Source organism: Sparus aurata, chromosome 16 (assembly GCF_900880675.1).
Source record: "Sparus aurata chromosome 16, fSpaAur1.1, whole genome shotgun sequence".
NCBI classification, from domain to species: Eukaryota; Metazoa; Chordata; class Actinopteri; order Spariformes; family Sparidae; genus Sparus; species Sparus aurata.
Genome location: NC_044202.1, coordinates 15,025,634 through 15,044,082, shown reverse-complemented (window position 1 = coordinate 15,044,082; position 18,449 = coordinate 15,025,634). Strand labels below are relative to the sequence as shown.

The following is an 18,449-nucleotide window of genomic DNA, read 5'->3' as shown; positions in this document are numbered from 1 at the left end:
ATTGCCTCCAGCGCACTGCAGGTCGACCTATTGTCTCAGTGTTTCCAGTGACTACTTGTGCCGTAAATTTCCTTCCTGCACTCTAACAGGCAGAGAGCTACTTTCTCAGGTTATGTAGATAAGGTGTTTAACTCTCTTCTTTTAGGGTTTTAAGTTGGAAAAAATTGGTTACAACTTTCAAGCCAAGAATAGTGCATGAAATAGTAATGACATTTCTTTTTACTTTGTCAGTGATGGAGAATCCTCGAATTAGAGGAACTTTTTAAATCAGTAACCTGAATTTATGCTTCTGAGCTGTTAAAACATTTGATATTCTGATAAAAACAAACATTCAAACAAAAAAAATGTAAAAATAACATACAATTATAAAATAAGTCCCTAAAGCTTTGCAGTTATGGCAGATAATATAGTAGATAAAATGCACCGTGATTGTATGGCTGTACATCATCCTACCATTTTCTTTCCCTGTGGCAAAAACTTGAGCGAATCTGTCTGTGTGCTTCGTTCGGTCCCTCAGAATAAAAGGCCGAAGCGAGTGAAAGCCATCTACAACTGTGTAGCCGACAACCCAGACGAGCTGACCTTCTCCGAGGGCGAGGTGATTGTGGTGGATGGAGAGGAGGACCAGGAGTGGTGGGTGAGTATCTGTCAAGCTGCGAAATTCGTCGTATTTTGGATGCTTGCATTACGTTCTCAGATTTCCAACTAATGTCCCGTTCTTGATCCCATGGATGTCAGCGGACGCGGTAACCATGACGGCTGAAGCAAAAAGCCATGACCTCACCCCGGCTGATATTCCCCCTCCTCCTCTTTTTCCGCCTGCTGCTGCTTCCTCTGTGGAGCCCCTTGTGTGAACCGTCAACCAGCTGCAACTTGTTTTCCTCTGAGCCACCTCTGCAGAAATGACCGTATTTAGTCACTCTCTCCCTCCGTGTCTCCACATGGACCCTAACGTCTCCTGAGGTCTCCGTCATGCTTCCCCTGTGTTCTGCGTTGGGCAGCGTTATTACTCTCTGTGCGTTTGAAATGTCCAAATGAAAGCACAGTAATGAGGCGGCGCAAGGAGGGGAGGGCAAATGTAGCCGTGGTGCTTTAGTTGGATGTTACATCGGTCTTTTAGCTGGAAAACTGGCCTGTGCATGACTTAGGTTTCATTTTTAATTCCGGAGAATGAAAACTTGTCATGAGAAAAGTAAAATAAATCACAGACAGATGTTTTGTCATGTGTAGAACAGTGTTTGTTCATTATTCTATAATGATTTCCTCAACTTGTCATGCTTTAGTTTAGGCTTTGTCTAAACATGTAGAAACATTTCCTAGCTTTTTATTTTCAGGTATAGCAGACGTTTAAAATCATTTAAATGGGCTTAAGGACATAATAGGTACTTTCTTCTATATCAGCCAAGGTAGTATGATGTTGGAATGTCACTTTAGATATTACTCAGATGTTCCTTGTGTTTTAGCCTCCATTAGGTGGTGTTTAGTAGGGCTGGATGTTGGCACTGATCTCCTGATTCAGCTCAATTTTGATTCAGGAAGCTGTGATTTCCAATGACTTTGATTTTTGGGTCATTCAAAGAAATCAAAATTGCAAAAATATAAACTCACAATTCTTTATTTTAGGAAGGGCTGGGTTTAAAAAAAATGATCATTTGAATGATAAGATACGAAGTCCGAAAATCTCTGATTTGGTCTTTCAGTCTTATTTGAGTCTCTAACAAATTTTGGTGTCATTTACGTGTTAGTTTCACACTTATGTTGCATTCAGTTGCCCCTCGCAAACTCACAGCAACAGAGGTGGCTTAAAATGCAAAAGTTTCAATTTTGTATCTTCTTTTCCTTTGCTGAAGTACTTAGGCCTCCATCCGTCACTACTTTTCTTGTTCTATCATTACAGCTTTTTTAATAATCAGATGCTAAATCATAACAGTATCCCATTCATTTCTAAATAGGTAGAATCCCACAAATCACAGGAACCATTTCTTTTCCCCCTTGATGTAAACACAGAGGTTTCCTTGTACATTTTACGGCATTAGTTCCCTCAGAATCTGTTTCATATCCAAGCCAATTTGTTATTTTAACTGAAATATCTAATTGAAATCCCAAATAACCCAATGAATCAATGTTGAATCTGAATCAAGTCAAATCAGGAAATCAGTTGTGATAACAGAATCCATATTGAATCTTTGAATAGCGATAAATCCTTATGTTGTTTTGTTTTTTTAAACCCAGCCCTTGTGTTTAGATGTGTTTTAGTGTTGTGTACGTGCTCTTGGTGAAAACAGTCAGATGATTTAGTGTTTCAGTCGCAGCTGCCTTTTACCATCCTCTGACCTCGCCACTCTGTCTTCCCTCTTCACAGCTGGGCCACATTGAAGGTGACCCGATGAGGAGAGGAGCCTTCCCGGTGACATTTGTACACTTCATCGCTGACTGAGCGGCTTCTCTCTGGTTCTCGAGATGCATCGCGGGGCGCATCCACCTGTCAAGCCAGCAAAACCTCCACCGTCATTCCCGTGTTTGTCGTCATCGTCGTCATCATCGGGCTTGTGAAAGTGGCGCTGCTGTATCATCACCTTGTCATCATTCACACCCAACAGCTTAGCCAGAAAGTCTGGGTGTGGCTCCATCAAGCACTCATGGGGACTGAATGTGGTTTTAAAGCTTGCCGTTCATGTTTCCGACGAAGACTCTTCAAGATTTAAAAAAAAACAAAAAACAATGATTGTAGTGAATGACCTCTCGCAATAAATGCACTTTCCTTGTCTTTATCCTTGTTACAACATGAGAGGACGTGTGACATAATGAAGGTTATATGTACAGTATTCATATCATCTGTTTTCTGCTCACCTGCGTTGTACAGACAGTCCTGACAGTGATAGTACTGAGAAGGCAACAGCGATGTATTTTACTAACAACTGTAAATGTGAACACAGCCACCATGCTTACATTCCACCTCTGTGCATGAGCGATAAAATGCCTACCTGCTTTCCAACCCTGTAGCCGGCCTCCTGTGTGGAGGTTTTTTTTTCTAATGGTGCTAAACTAACCTTGGAATATGCTAGAAGCTGCACCCGAGGGAGCGCTTCCCTGTCCCCGTTTAAAGACGGACCACCGTCGAAACGGGGGTATGTTAGATGTAAAAATAGCCTCCAACTCATCACACCTGCGAGAAACCGCCTTCTCACAAGTGTGTGGAGTGGAAGAGCTGCAGGTGAACTCCACAAATGCTTCTCCAATCACACTCTGCCTGTTCTGTCTCATAGATAATATCGAACGCTCCAGTTCTTCCTCCTGTGCTGTTTTAGGTCAAATGATGAGAGTGACTGAAGCTGCAGCAGTCGGTAATTACCTTTATGCTGAGTCTGACACCTCAGGCCGTCTCCGCCTGTCATCTGCCTTATAGGAGGAATAGGAAGTGTTGTGTGTGTGTGTGTGTGTGTGTGAGTGTGTGAGAGAGAATTGCCTGCACAGAATAAGCTGAGAGTGAACGAATAACGAAGTAAGAGGAAAGCGTGGGAATGTGATAATAGCTGGAGGTATCTCTGTGACTTCTGTTGCTTCCTCTTGCCTTGGAGAGCTCTCAGACTCTTGACAGGCTGATTTCTAAGCTCTCTCTGTACAACCAGACATCAAGAGAAAGGAGCATCTTTCCTACAGTTCGAGCCTCTCATATCTGGGGTCATATAATGTAGAAAGATGAGTTTATCAATAGTGTTATGAAAGAAATATAAAACATTCAATGTAATTAACTTCATTTTGGTTGCAGAGCAACTTTTCTGTCTGTTCATAATGTTGATATTTAGGCATTTAACCTGAAACCGGAGCCTTCCATGGATTTGTGAATGACCAGGGGAGACGTGTGAATCGTAGCTTCATCATGTTTGATTTGAACTCACTGGAAACGGGAAGATTTAATAATCTATTCATGTAAATAGATTTTGTTTTGTTGATATTTAAATGTAAAAACAAATAACATAACCTGGGCAGTAAATGTCTTTTAATGCGCTGTGGTGATGAGCAGTTACAGATATGACCTCAGTTGGACCTGTGTGTATGTGCGCGCGCTGAAAGCAGACACTCACACATAACTGGGAAAATAAACTTAATTCATTCTCATTATCTGTCTGTGGATCACTGCATCGACTCTTAACTCTGTTGTGCAAGTAAATGGGAAAAAGAAACTGGAATAATAAAATATTAAGTAATACAAGGCTTTGGTCTGTTTCTTAAGGAAATTAAGGGATTCATTTGTGCAGATGGGAACGCCTGCTTTTACTAAATTGTCGGGAGCTAAGCTATTTTGGGGGACTGTTTAAGTGAATGACATGCATTTTAAAAACACAACATGTTTTCAGTGGAGTGATTCTTCAAAAGGCAAAAGTGAGATGATGTATCAAGAGCTCCCTCTGATGGGGAATATCTCAGAGTGCAATGTGGTGTCAAAACACACACTATACTATATTTTAGGGGGAAAATATCGTTGTTTTTAAAGCGATGCTCCAGCAATAAAGGGATTAAAAGACAGAGAATGTCAAACACAGTCGATATTAAATATGACCCTGAAGGAAAAAGGAGAATTGCCACTTTAATCAGTGAAATAATGATCAAACACAAAAGCTTCCCACTCGTTTATCGTACCAGATCTAACATTTCCTTGCTTTCACACTTTTTCAACACAGTCTTTACTGGACCAAGATGAAAAGAATGCAATTATGTACACGGTGAGCTTAAGTCAGTACCACAACTGTAAACACATTCATATGCCTCCAACAGCCTAATAGGATTTTTGTGGTGTCGACAAGTTTTTGAATCAACAAGAAACAAGAACTCAACAAATCAGAAGACACTTCAAGCATTTGGTACCAAGAAAACGTTCAGTATAAAGAAAATGTAAAACAATGATACAATAAAAGTCATCTAAATGAGTAAACCTCACAAATTAAGACGAAATATAGAATGTTTGCCACGGTTAAAACACCTGTTCTGATGTACCTTCGAGTCAAAAAGTGACTGTTACTGTACCAATACTGTCTACGTCAGAAAAAACACAAAAAGGATGAAAAGGGATCTGAGTGGTTTCCACATGACGAGAACCAAACTGTGTGCATGTCGTCATGTCGTGTACCAAGTCTGAGAATGTCACCCATGAGTTGCCATATGCTGACAGAGCTGGGTGGAGATGGTTTGAAACATTATGTACCTTTTTTTTTTGCCATAATTTACATTAAATATGATTTACATGACATTGCTTTTTTTTTGTTTTTTTTAAATGCAACCATTTCCTTTTTCTTTTCCACACTTTGCTTTTGCGCTCTTGACTTTACGTGACAGGTGGCACAGGAACATGTGAGGTGTTGGAAGCAGGTTCCAAGGAAATGATTCAGACAGATTCACAGTGGTTCTGACTTGACTGGTGACCGTACATGTCACAAACTGAGTGTCACACTGGCAACACGACGGCTTGGAAAACACACAGGAATCGTACAGTTTTGTTTTTTTTTTAAAAAAGGAAAGGGTTGCATTTTCTAGCAGTCACAATGCAGCCATGGTTCTCCTGCTTCACTATCTCAGCTCCCGTCTATTTCTCCGGCCTCAGGACTTGTCTGACGTCAGAGCGCAGTCAAAAGAAGCCGACAGCACCTTGCAGATGGACTGAGCCTGCTCCTGTTCGGACAAACAATCAAAAAAAAAAACAGCATTTATTGACAGGGAAGACGAGCCCAGACAGGTGATCTGTATCTTAATAGAAACCCAGCCAGCTGTTTCATTCTATGCACTCACTGAACTGCTGCACTGGTACACCCAGATGCTGCACTCCTCTTGCTTTGCATCGGTGGTTTTGAGAGCCAGGAGGTTCTTCCCTGCACCCAGGCCGTCATCGTAACACAGCATGCGCACTATCAGGTAGAGAGGGTGGCGATGCAGCACGTCCTGGCCAGAGGTTCATTAAAGACTCATTAGATCGAGCGCACTGTTCGTTACTTCATCTATATTATGTGGCTGAGAGAGATAATCATCATCCACCGCTGTGGCTTCAGAGGTATTTATCTGAGCTACACTCTAAATTCAGCTCATTCTTCAGATAAAACGGGTAACGTGGAGGAAACATCAAGGGGTGGGGGACGCTGAAACACTTGAGTCAGCAGTTTAGTGCAGGACCCTGTCAAACATATAAATTGATGCTGAATTCATAACCATGCTGTTTGGCTGCATCGATGACCCAGCAGTACCGCAAATGTCTAATCAATGACCATTAAATCTGAAGTACAGTATATCACTTTCTACTCACACACTGGTCCAGGGACGCCACTTTCACTCCGTACTTTGACACTCCCAGAATCATCTCCTCGTCCCCGGGTATGAAGGGAAGCTTTCCATCTTGCTGTGAGAAGGATCACATATTGATCACATATTGAAGGGAAAGTTCAGATTCAGCCCTTAGCTACTCACCATCATGGCAAAAGAAAAGGCCAGAAAAGTTTTGCGGACCACAACACTTCACAGGACTTTCCATCGGCATAATGAATTGATGAGTCATTTAATTAATTAATGGTGTGATATTTCTCCATCTTCTAACCTGAGCAGCATCAATGTAGTTGATGAGGTCCAGAGGCTCCTGGAGGGTCTTGCTCATGTCAAACTGTAGCCTCTCAATGGCTCCCACATACTTCACCCTGAACTCAGCGCACGTGTCAGACGTGCTGTTGCCTACAGAGGACACACATCGAATAATCAGTTAGAAAAGATAAATGGGGAGTGATGGAAGATGAAGAGGACACAGAGGCTGACCTGAGCTCTTGGTGGAGTCTGTGTCAAGGCTGGCGACGGTGCTGGACCTGGAGAGCCCTCCCAAACTGGAGTCCACAGACTGCACAGAGTCAGAAACACGAGAGGTTGTTGGTTAAATTCAACAAAGGCGAAAGTGTCTCTGTCGCAACATTTACGTGCGTGCTGCAGTACTTTGCTTTTGGTGCTGATCTCACTGCTTTGCGAGCTGCTGCTGCTGTGGCGCTTCTTGACTTTCCGGAACATCGTTCACCATGACGGTCCACATCCAGCCCTCCAGCCTCGGCAACCTGAATCATCACAGACCAGAGTGTTAAACACACAGCAGGACTGTTTTCTCAAGTCTAAACGCAGATGATAAATAACTGAATGTAGATCATAGCGCAGTCTCAATTCGAGTGTGGACCTTCGGCTACGTGAGAATGCTAGAATGTTGTGCTTTATTTATTCATTAAGATCTAGATCTGTTCTGCAAGAGAGACTTGAGCGGATCACAAGACATTCAGTCACTCAAAGCAGGCATCACAAACGCTCATATAAAGAAATTCTAATAAAAATAACCAAACATGGGATTAAATACATCTGTGTGAGAATTGAGTAACACTAGAGAAAATACAACATTAAAAATAGGTTTAAAAAACTATGAAAACAAGTTAATTCTTGCTTGTATTAAGTAAAAGAAATCTGCCAATGGAAAAAGATCACTGACAATCTTCTTTCTCTGTGATTGTCTTGAGTGGAAACAGGAACAGGAAATGATAGTAGTAGTAGTAGTAGTATATGTGGTAAGTTTCTGAGTTTTTGATCATTTCAGATTGTCTTGCAGTTACCAGTACCAGTAGTAAAATGACTGGAAACCAGTCTTTCCCAGTTCAGAGCTGGCACTTTAAAGCTAATGTATAATCTGATGTCAGGATTTTCAGGCCTGATCCCAGCTAAATATGTTGAAATCACATAAATGTAGTTTGCAAGGCCTTACAAAATAAAAGTATGAATCCAACAAAGATATTCTGCTGAAATGTAAAATTCAGACACAGCACTGTCCTCAAAATAAGTTAACTTAGTTACTTCAAGTAAACCTTACTATCTCACTATGTCAGGTTTCATTTTCAATGTCAATGTAATTGCTCATTATAATGATGATGATAATTATAATAATAATAATAATATAGTAATATTACACTGTAATAAGTAATACCTTGTTAATTGAGAGAGCTGTTTCAAATGTTAATCGAAGAAAGTTTCCACGATTTGACTGCTGACAAAGGGGCACCAGTCAAATCGCAGACCAGTTCATCTGTTACACCTGCTGCTGTAACAGTATCTTCTGCCTCCATCATGTCGGGGTAGATTATTACTGCATGGAGGAGGGTGTTTCTGTTCTTGGGTGAGGCTAGGGAGGGGGGCATTAAAAATTTACAACAGAGCCCCCACGACGCAAATTACACACTAGGCACCAGAATCAACAGGTTACGTTGGACTTGAACGCATCATTCATCAAGGAAACCTACACGAAGCACTAAATAATAATAATAAAAAAAATATGTAAACGCCCAATAGCGATGTTTAAATAACATCCTAAAATAAATGAAATAATGAATATGGGTGACAGTCAGCCTACTCCACCTTAAAAGTCCCCCGCCGCTTTTATTTTCACACTAAAGTTGAAAAGCGAAGGCGTTCAGAGGCGGGGCTGCGAACACAAATGCAACGTATTTAATCAAATGAACTTAACACTACACACCTGTTTTAACAGTATCCGTCTCGGTGAAGTCTTCGGAGTGAATTTTCATTAAAGAAAAAGCTGTGTGTTTACCTTCACTTTGACTCTTTAGCTTCCCTGTGAGTTTCACAGCCTACACCCAACACCACTTAAAGGGGACGTGACGAAGCACAACAAGTACCTCTGGAGCCGAGAGTAATGCGGATGTTATGTATTGTTAAGCGTGCACGAAGCGTAAGATTTTATCATTTTCAATGCATTTATGACTCCAATGTCTTTTGTAGCAGTACGTTATTTTATCTACGGTAAAAACTGAACCACGTTTGTCCGGGAACGTTTGTCAACGCTTCAGAATTCCGTCGGCGGTATTTTGGCACGACACCGGAAGTGTGACGCTCCGAGAGGCCGCCCCCCTCTCATTCATTCACCAGAGTGCAGTATGACCCGATGGATTTTATTCTACCTGTAAATTTGCCTGCAAAAATTTGACGCACATGGCCGCAAAACGCAAAGTAGAGGTGATTGTACCCGCGGAGGAAAGCGACCAGCTCCTGATTCGTCCACTGTGAGTCCGTCTGCGTGTTGTTATATGAATGAGAGCTTACACTGGCTGCTATTACATGCCACCATAATAATATTACTGATAACAAATAAATGTGACCTCAGCCTTAATGCTTTTCTCTCGTGTAACTACAGGGGTGCTGGTCAGGAGGTGGGGAGGTCATGCATCATCCTGGAGTTCAAAGGAAGGAAAATTATGGTAAATGATTTTTTTTTTTTTTTATGTAATTCACACTATATTACAATTCATGTAAATATTCCTCCATCCAGTAACAGACCTGTGAGCATTACACCATGTGGTTTTTAGTTCTTGTTTTGTGCAGGATACATGTAATATTTCAGAATTTCAAAAATGTATCTATCGTTTTCTGTAGTGATTTAAGTGATTTATGCTGGGTGAAATATAAAAATTAACAAAGTGATATTTTTTGTTTGGCAGCTGGACTGTGGTATCCACCCTGGCTTGGAGGGAATGGATGCCCTCCCGTACATAGATTTGATCGACCCAGCCGAGATAGACCTCCTGCTCATCAGCCAGTCAGTCCTTCCTCCTCTCTATTATGTGTTGAACTGTCTTTTTTAAATTAATTATAGCAGCTTTTCCACATCTCTGTTGGTAAATTCCTTCCTTCTATTTTAAATCATATCCTAACATAACTAAGGCTTTATAATGTGATGTCTTCTCCTCAGTTTCCACTTGGATCACTGCGGAGCTCTGCCGTGGTTCCTCCAGAAGACCAGCTTTAAAGGCAGGACCTTCATGACCCACGCCACCAAAGCCATCTACCGCTGGCTGCTGTCCGATTATGTCAAAGTCAGGTGGGAGCAAGAGCATTAGTCGTCATGTAACCGCCTTTCAAGTTGATAATCTACAGATGGTAATTTTAAATGTATTATTTTCATCGCAGCAACATTTCTGCAGATGACATGCTGTACACTGAGACTGACCTGGAGGAGAGCATGGATAAGATCGAGACCATCAACTTCCACGAGGTCAAGGAGGTGGCTGGGATCAAGTTCTGGTGCTACCACGCCGGTCACGTGCTGGGAGCTGCCATGTTCATGATTGAAATAGCTGGAGTCAAGGTAACGAGTTCTGGTTTTTTGTTGTTGTTTTTTTTTTATGTATTTATTTAAATTGTCTCAGATAGTCCTGCCTGTGAATGACAATGAGTGATGTGGTTCCTTTGAGTGAAGCTTGGAAGATGATATGTAACAGATACATCTTTACTGGCAGATGAGACTGCACACAAATCGCATACAAAACCAAAATACAACGCTAAACAAAAAACCAAAAATGTTTTCCTCATAAATTTGTTTTCTGATAATTGATATTGTATTACTGCAGTAAGTTGATTAGGTATCCTTAAATTATTTAAATAACTTGAACTTTTTGACTAGCAAGTTAACGCTACCATTTATTAATTATATTACTAATCTCACTGAACACGTTTTTGAATTTAAAAATGAATCTCATCTCCCCTCCTGCAGCTGCTGTACACAGGAGACTTCTCCCGACAAGAAGACAGGCATCTCATGGCGGCCGAGATCCCCAGTGTCAAACCTGACATCCTAATTATAGTATGCCAATTAATAAGACTTACCAAAGACACCTTCAAATGGATCTTTGGGTGATCAAGACATAGTAAATGCTGCTATTCTGTCTGCAGGAGTCAACCTACGGCACCCACATCCATGAGAAGAGGGAGGAGCGTGAAGCTCGGTTCTGTAACACGGTCCACGACATCGTCAACAGAGAAGGCCGCTGTTTAATCCCTGTGTTCGCCCTGGGTCGGGCCCAGGAACTGCTGCTCATCCTGGGTGAGAGTTTAATTTAGTTATTTATGACCCTGTGTCGTGTGATGCTTAATATTTGCATTGTATTACCCTTGTATCTGTATTCTTTTATATTAGGGAGACTGTAAGATTGTGTTCCTCTCCTGTAGATGAGTACTGGCAGAACCACCCGGAGCTCCACGACATCCCCATCTACTACGCTTCATCCCTGGCCAAGAAGTGCATGGCCGTGTACCAGACCTACGTCAACGCAATGAACGACAAGATCCGCAAGGCCATCAACATCAACAACCCTTTTGTCTTCAAGCACATCAGCAACCTCAAGGTGGAGAGCTGCTACGGATACACAGACAGACGGACAAGACGGACTGTTGCCACTGAATGTCTTTAACTGTGGTGTCGGGTCTTTTCCAGAGCATGGATCACTTTGATGACATCGGCCCCAGTGTGGTGATGGCGTCTCCGGGTATGATGCAGAGCGGTCTCTCCAGGGAGCTCTTCGAGAGCTGGTGCACTGACAAGAGGAACGGAGTCATCATCGCTGGATACTGTGTAGAAGGCACACTGGCCAAGGTAAGACAGGATGGCAGACAGTATGTGAAGGGTTAGAAATAGACAGATACATCCTTTTTTTTCTTGGAAAATGGTTTGTTTGTGTGCGTCCTGCAGCACATCATGTCGGAGCCGGAGGAGATCACCACCATGTCCGGACAGAAGCTGCAGCTGAAGATGTCAGTGGACTACATCTCCTTCTCGGCCCACACTGACTACCAGCAGACCAGCGAGTTCATTAGGGCTCTCAAACCCCCACACGTGGTAGGAGAAAAGGAAAAAACGACAGTGATTCACAGATACAACAAATAGTCAATCATCGATACAATTGTTTTGGTCATTTTTCAAGCAAAAATGTGAAATATTCGCTGGTTACAGCTTCCTAAATGAAAGATTTGTTGCTTTTTGTTGTCAGTGATGACAGTAAATGAAGACTCTTTGGGTTTTGGATTGTTGGTTGGACAGAAGAGGCAGTTTCAAGACTTTACTTACTGACTAAAAGATGAATTGATTATTCATAAATAAAGTAGGCAAATTATTTGATAATTGAAATAATCATTAATTGCAGCAGTTGTCAGTTGCACCTTGCATCAGTTATAAATAAACCTTTACTCTCTCGTCTGTGTGTCATCTTCAGATCCTGGTCCACGGAGAGCAGAATGAGATGGCCCGTCTGAAGGCTGCGCTGATCAGGGAGTACGAGGACAACGACCAGGTTCACATCGAAGTCCACAATCCTCGGAACACAGAGGCGGTCACCCTCAACTTCAGAGGAGAGAAACTGGCCAAGGTCATTTAACAGTCTGTCTTTGTCCTTTTCTATTAGATTGTTATGATCTGAAGCATTGACTATATTAAACTCTCTAAGGGCCAGCAGGGGGTGACCCCACTGGTTGCAAAAGAAGTCAAATTGTATGTAATCTTATGAGAAAATGACCCGACCTCTCACTTGATTTATTACCTCAGTAAACAGTTTCATTGGCTAGTTTCAAATCTACTTTAATACATTTACATTTACAATACATTTAATACATACTTATAAAGCAGGGTGTGCCTCAGGGTGAGCTACCTTGTGATTGACAAGCGTTACCACATCAGGTCCTCAGGCTCTTAGTCAGATCTAATCAGGATTTATGGCTCCAAAAAAGGTGATTTCATGGTGGGTCTCACTTTGGGCTCTTTCTGGCTCAACGATGCTGTATCTCGATTATTGCAATGTTAAACACATAAATCCACTCTAAACACCACCCCTCCTCTCAGGTGATGGGCTCTCTGGCTGATAAGAAGTGCGCTCAGGGCCAGAGGGTGTCCGGCATACTGGTGAAAAAGAACTTCAACTACCACATTCTTAATCCCTCAGACCTTTCTAGTGAGTTTTTAAAAAAATAAATAATTTATTCTCCCTGACTGAGATTTTAATATCTGACAGAGGCGATGCATCATGAGGTCACCTGGTGTGTGTCCGTCTGTTCTGCAGCGTACACAGAGCTGGCCATGAGCACGGTCAAACAGTCCCAAGCTATCCCATTCACCGGGCCTTACTCGCTGCTCGTCTGCCATCTGAGGAACCTCACAGGTGAGGCTGTTCATATGTGCACTGAGGGACAACTCCCTTCATAGTTTTCTGTGCACGCATTAAAACTTTTTCTCCCTTTTACCCCTCACTGATTGTGGCGGCCTTTTCTCTCGCCTCAGGTGATGTGGAAGAGCTGGATGGAACCGAGAAGAACACTTTGAAAATCTTAAAAAACATCACTCTGATCCACGAGGTCGGCATGGTGCTGCTGGAGGTGAGAACAATTGATTTCAAGGCTCCTTCTTATTGTCTATAAGTCACTCAGTGGTCTCGGCCCAATATATATGACCGAAATGTTGGTTACTCTGGATTTGAGCCATTATGTTGCCCTTATTATTACATCTATAATGATTGGTTCTTCATTGGTAGATTCATCATTGTCTTTGCATCTTCCTGATGTCTTACTCTATCGCAGGTTCAAATTTGGTTACATTTCACTGCAGCAATGTGGAGAAATCTCACCTCAAAATCAAGGTGTATGCGAATATCTAAGTGATAAGTGATAATTAACTAATTTATTTGAAAATTGCTGTCTTTGTTGTTCTTTATCTCCAATCTTTGAGTCTCCAAATCGCTTAGAATACCCTTTGTGTTTGATATGGTGCTATATAAACGGACTACGTGGCTCTTTATCTCCTGTTCCAGTGGATAGCTAACCCTCTCAATGACATGTATGCTGATGCAGTCACCACTGTGGTGCTGGAAGTCCAGTCAAACCCAAAGGCTCAGAAAGGTGAGTATTCGAATGCTCTATGAAATGCAGGAAGCGTACAACAAGTCACTCGTGTTTCAACTAGACCCTCTCACTAGATGAAAGCTTAATGCATGGCGTTGCGAGGAAGTTGTTTTTATTTCATGTGATTCTGTTTGTGTTTCTTTTAGTCATGGAGACACAGAGTAACGTTATGGACATGGGCGTCTTCCAAACCCGACTAGGAGTCATGCTGCAGTGAGTGGCACACAAGCTAAATCCATATTAACGCGGATAAGTGTTCAGAAATAGTTTAACTTTAGTCCTAAAATTCCGTCTTTGTTCTGGGTCCGTCTGTAGGGACATGTTTGGAGAGGAGTGTGTGGATTTCAGTGGTGGTAAAAACATCTCTTTGACAGTAGACGGGAAGGCAATGCACGTATGCTTGGAAACGAGGGTGAGATGCAAAACAGAGCGATGTGTTCGGTGTAGTTTTTTCTTTATATCTTTCGTAATGCCCTTCTCTTCCCTGATCAGTCGGTGTGCTACGAGGACGAATGCACGGAGGACGACTCCCTGAGGGAGATGGTGGAGCTAGCAGTGCAGCGGCTCTACGACGCCCTCAACCCGGTCATCTGAGAGCAGACAGGACTGCAGACACGTTCATCAACGGATACAGACTTTTAAGAGTTCAAAAAGAGTTGGAAGTTACAGTTTTTATTGATTGCTTGGATGCAGCAGTCAACTCAAACTCCACATTTTCAAAACAGTTAACACACAGGCCGAAACAGTGGCACTCATGGTCAAAATGACTCATTTTGTTTGCAAAAGGCTCTAACCGTGCCAAAATATTTAAAATATGCAACAAAAGCTAATTTTGCCTTCAAACAACACAACTTGCAAACAAGAGTATGAGCTCTTCCAATCAACCATTACACAGTGGACAACAAAATACAAAATACAGCACTCAGTGCGAATCAGTGCACCATTGCTTGTCATTGTAGCCTATTACTGTCGTAGCTTTCATGCCAGTGCCATTTGTTGTCAAATTTACCTTATTGCAAAGAATTGAATCCAGACTCAGAAATGCTTTGATGCAAATTTGATTGATTCCATTGATTCTTTTGTTCAAACTGTGGCAGAAAACTGAAATACTGTAAATATTACACAAAATACATATATACCAAAATAAAATCTATTAGAGTATAAGAAATTAATAAAATAAAATAAAATCTATTACTGTAGAGTAAAAGAAATAGCCACTATTGATACTCAGTCTCTTCTGTCTTGAAGATGGGGCCACATGGCCTCATCCACATCACATTCATTATCCTCCCTTGCAATGAACCAAGGGAAAAATCTTCTTGCATGCCATCCAACCTTCCTTCCGACATTCCTCTGCACCTATTTCTCACTCTCATCTGCCTTAGACCTCTTCAATCCATGTTGGCAAAGAACAACACAGCCGCTGCACTTTTTAAGGCCTGCAGACTGATTGCTCATTGAAGATTTGTGTTTAGGCGTGTCAAACAGGTGCTTTAGTGATTTCATACTGATGTAGGTAGTTTCTAATAGTTAGGAACAGATGGTTTCTGTTTGGTTACCATAGCTAAACCAATGGAGTTTGGACTGCTTGAATGACATCTGTGTTAACTGTTCTGCAAAAGGGTGGGGAAAATGTGTCAATCCAATGAGAAAGGGTTAACACATTTGCAAGAGGCGTCTTGTGCTCTGCTGAGACAGTGATGATGAAAACCGAGTGGATCCCAGTTTGTTTAAGCAGGTCAAAGCAATCAATAAAAACTGTAACACCCAGCTTGTGTCTGTGTGCAAAAGAACAACAGGATAACATGTTCTCAAGATTTATGCTAGATGCTATTTGTCTTGATAGATTTTAGAGTTTTTTTCATGCTGTGCACTGTAGGTAATGTTTGATGTGTTTGTTACTAATGTGTACTGATATGACAGGTTTGGTTACTTTTAACTGTCGTGTAAACTGTGAATTTTTAAAATGCACTAAATGTTTGTGGTCTTTACATGTCTGAAAAAGACTTTTTTTAAATGTGTGTTAAATCGTTGTGCAATAAAGAGACTTTTGTCTGTTCTGTCATACATGGTGGTATGATTGACTTGAAATAGTGTGAACAAAAGCAAACCACATTTGTTAACTGTGCTCTGACAGGCACTCCTCACAAGTCATTTAATAGTTGAACATCAATCAAGACAATATGACCTCTGATTTTTACAATAAATATCATCCAAGGCACGTAATTTAACTTAACTGTCTGAGGATAAAACTACAGTCCCTATAATGCCCTCGTTTCCTGGGCTCTCATGATAGAACAGATCCACAAATCCCTGACTTCCTCGTACTGCTATAAACATTTCATAGAGAGCGATTCATTACAACTACCAAGGAAATTTGCTTCACCATTAAAAATAAAGAAATCTGTCAAACAGATGACTTTATAAAAGCCAAAAGAGTTTAAATATAACGCTTGGAGGTTGTGAATCAACCACTGAATGTTCCTCTGTCAGCGTGTGTCCTCAGTATTGTGGAGCACACTTAAAGACAGGACTGCTGGGTAGAGCTGACGGTACCAAAGCAGTCTTGTTAGATATTCTTAGATCAGATCATCACTGAATTAAATTAGAATTTTTATTCTTTTTAACTATTCAGCTGCTTGTCTACATTTGAAAAACTAAAAAGATTCCTCAAAGCAAGAGTTGATTCGATAACCTAACATGCAGCTGCATCACTGAGAAGTAAAACACCCGTCCCTGCTGCTGGGGTTTGCTTTGGCTCTGAGCGACAACACCAACAAACCAGTGCACAGAATCATCTCAACCACTAATGCATACTGTGTTGAATAACAACTAAAACCTGTGCACATCACAGGTTAGTCTTAATAGCAGTTTCTCAGCATAAGCCTACAAAACAAATTGCACAATTGTTCTGTGTTACATTTATCATAGGGGTGATGTGAAGTCATGACAGTTCATGGGTTGCTCCCTGGAGGTCAAAGGACAGAGGGCGCTTCACAGTCATGTCAGCATTGTTTTCTTGCAGTGTGAGAGGTGGTGATGATTCAAGTACAAAGACAGTATCCTCATCATACGTCATTAGCTTCCACGTTTTAAGTTGAATAGAAGAGCCACTGCCATCACCAGCATCATCACAATCCCTACGTCCATCACCCTGTCCAGCTTCTTGTCCGCAACAGTCTCCTGCTTCCTCTTCAGCATCTCCTCTTTGCGGAACCTCAGGTCCTTCTCTCTCTGCAGCTGCTCGTTGTAGTGAGCCTTGAAAAACTTGTCGAAGTCATAGATGCCTCCTCGGGTGTCTACGCCCATCACAGACCGCCGTCTGTCGCCTTGCTGTTTGCCGGAGCTTCCGGCGGTGTCTTTACCGGAGGGCTTGGCTGTGGCGACGAGGTCCGACTGACTCAAGAGACCCCGGTCGTATTTCTTCCTCAGCACCTTGTTGCCCAGCACAGTGTAGGCCTCGCTGATCTCAGAGAAGCGGACGGTGGCCTCGTCGCCGCCGGCGTTTCTGTCCGGGTGGTAGATGAAGGACTGCTTGTAGTAGGCTGTCTTTACCTGGGCTTGAGTGGCGGTAGGCGACACCCCAAGAATGTCATAGTAGCCGGTTTTGGTTCTGTAAAGGGGCACTGACCGGGTTCCGTTGCCGCTATAAGACCTGATGGACACAAGCTGTCCATGTCCCCAACACGAACGCTGAGCGGAACTGAAGGAAGTCCTCCGAAACTTGTTACTCTGGTAACGAGGGGAATTTATTTCTACATTCTGAACCGGAGTGTTGTCGAGAAGCGAAAACTCATTGTGTCCATGATGATAATAAGATTCAGTGACATAACTGTTGTTCCACACATTGTTAACAGCACCAAACACTGGAGTTACCCTTGTGTAAGTGTCCTGTTGGAGTCCGACGGTCACACTGTCCGCAGCGTTTTGGGCTCTGTACAGTCCTCCGTTTTGAATATCACCAAACAGAAACCCCGCCGACAGAGACGAAGCTTGTATTGCGCTTTCCCCTAGATTTTTGTGACTTTTTAAGAGGTATCTGTTACAATTTTTCTGTGCAAAGTCATATGCTCCCCTTGCAAGATGTTGTTTGACCGCCGCCATGTTTACGGGGTGCAGAAGAAGAAAGCTCATTTCCGTGACGTTGAGGGCGGCTCGACCCCCTTCAGCGCCCCCTAGTGGTGGATATGAATCAACTACATGGGGCACCGTGGAGCTTTGGAGAAGAAATTCATTTTTCAAATCTACAATATTAATGAAGTAATAATACAAACTCAGAAATGTTTTTTTCCCCAACTGAATAAACAAGAGGAAAATAAGGTCCCAGAGCACAGTTTGAAGCTAGTGTGGCAGGGTCCGCCAAATATAACCATGTGTTGTCCTTTAAGGTAATTTTCTTAGGCGAAAGTTTGTTAATTCTTTTGGTATGGCATGAAAAAAATAATAATTTAGTCAACGAAGATCTGTCTTTCTTCTAATGAAAATGTCCTCCCCAAAACTAGTGCACTTTTAAATTAATTTAGCAAGCAAACAGACAAGATATCTTCTTATCGCTTTATTTTACATGTGTGTTTTTTCCTCAAAATTTTCTATGTAAAACTTTGTAATTCGGGGAAAAGCAAACAATTTGACACAATATCCGGTTGGCAGTTTCTAAATATACAAATAATTTTAAGTGCCAAAACTAATGCAGTCTAATTTGGGCTTGCACAATA

The 18,449-nt window shown here is 41.9% G+C and overlaps 4 protein-coding genes across 8 annotated transcripts in view; 2 read left to right on the top strand and 2 right to left on the bottom strand.

The window, feature by feature from the left end:
- The window catches only part of asap2a (ArfGAP with SH3 domain, ankyrin repeat and PH domain 2a), a 52,101-nt gene extending 47,888 nt beyond the window's left edge, over window positions 1–4,213 (top strand). The window contains exons 25-26 of the mRNA XM_030391821.1: window positions 518–637; window positions 2,363–4,213. Of these exons, the coding sequence (XP_030247681.1) occupies window positions 518–637; window positions 2,363–2,437 (195 nt within the window). The 3' untranslated portion in view covers window positions 2,438–4,213. The remainder of the gene's footprint in view (window positions 1–517; window positions 638–2,362) is intronic.
- A 355-nt stretch (window positions 4,214–4,568) lies between these two features.
- itgb1bp1 (integrin beta 1 binding protein 1) lies at window positions 4,569–10,142 on the bottom strand. 5 transcript variants are annotated; one of them, XM_030443914.1, is made up of 8 exons: window positions 8,606–8,857; window positions 8,416–8,482; window positions 6,964–7,079; window positions 6,793–6,871; window positions 6,581–6,711; window positions 6,293–6,385; window positions 5,785–5,934; window positions 4,569–5,667 (listed from the first exon to the last, which is right to left on the bottom strand). In XM_030443914.1, exons 3-8 carry the CDS (start codon window positions 7,033–7,035, stop codon window positions 5,596–5,598), a joined length of 597 nt encoding a protein of 198 aa, XP_030299774.1. In that variant the 5' UTR covers window positions 7,036–7,079; window positions 8,416–8,482; window positions 8,606–8,857; the 3' UTR covers window positions 4,569–5,595. The 5 variants fall into 5 exon arrangements, with proteins under 5 accessions (XP_030299774.1, XP_030299773.1, XP_030299775.1 ...); XM_030443913.1 differs by lacking the exons at window positions 8,416–8,482; window positions 8,606–8,857 and adding an exon at window positions 10,022–10,142; XM_030443915.1 differs by lacking the exon at window positions 8,416–8,482.
- LOC115597712 (cleavage and polyadenylation specificity factor subunit 3) lies at window positions 8,889–14,520 on the top strand. Its single transcript, XM_030443911.1, has 18 exons — window positions 8,889–9,077; window positions 9,209–9,272; window positions 9,513–9,610; window positions 9,764–9,892; window positions 9,982–10,159; window positions 10,565–10,654; window positions 10,744–10,894; window positions 11,020–11,195; window positions 11,285–11,443; window positions 11,540–11,686; window positions 12,060–12,212; window positions 12,683–12,791; window positions 12,900–12,998; window positions 13,118–13,212; window positions 13,644–13,731; window positions 13,881–13,947; window positions 14,050–14,146; window positions 14,227–14,520. Exons 1-18 carry the CDS (start codon window positions 9,007–9,009, stop codon window positions 14,326–14,328), a joined length of 2,073 nt encoding a protein of 690 aa, XP_030299771.1. The 5' UTR covers window positions 8,889–9,006; the 3' UTR covers window positions 14,329–14,520.
- Window positions 14,521–15,853: 1,333 nt separating this feature from the next.
- LOC115566495 (uncharacterized) lies at window positions 15,854–17,870 on the bottom strand. Its single transcript, XM_030392411.1, has one exon. It carries the CDS (start codon window positions 17,866–17,868, stop codon window positions 16,813–16,815), a length of 1,056 nt encoding a protein of 351 aa, XP_030248271.1. The 5' UTR covers window positions 17,869–17,870; the 3' UTR covers window positions 15,854–16,812.
- Window positions 17,871–18,449: the final 579 nt, after the last annotated feature.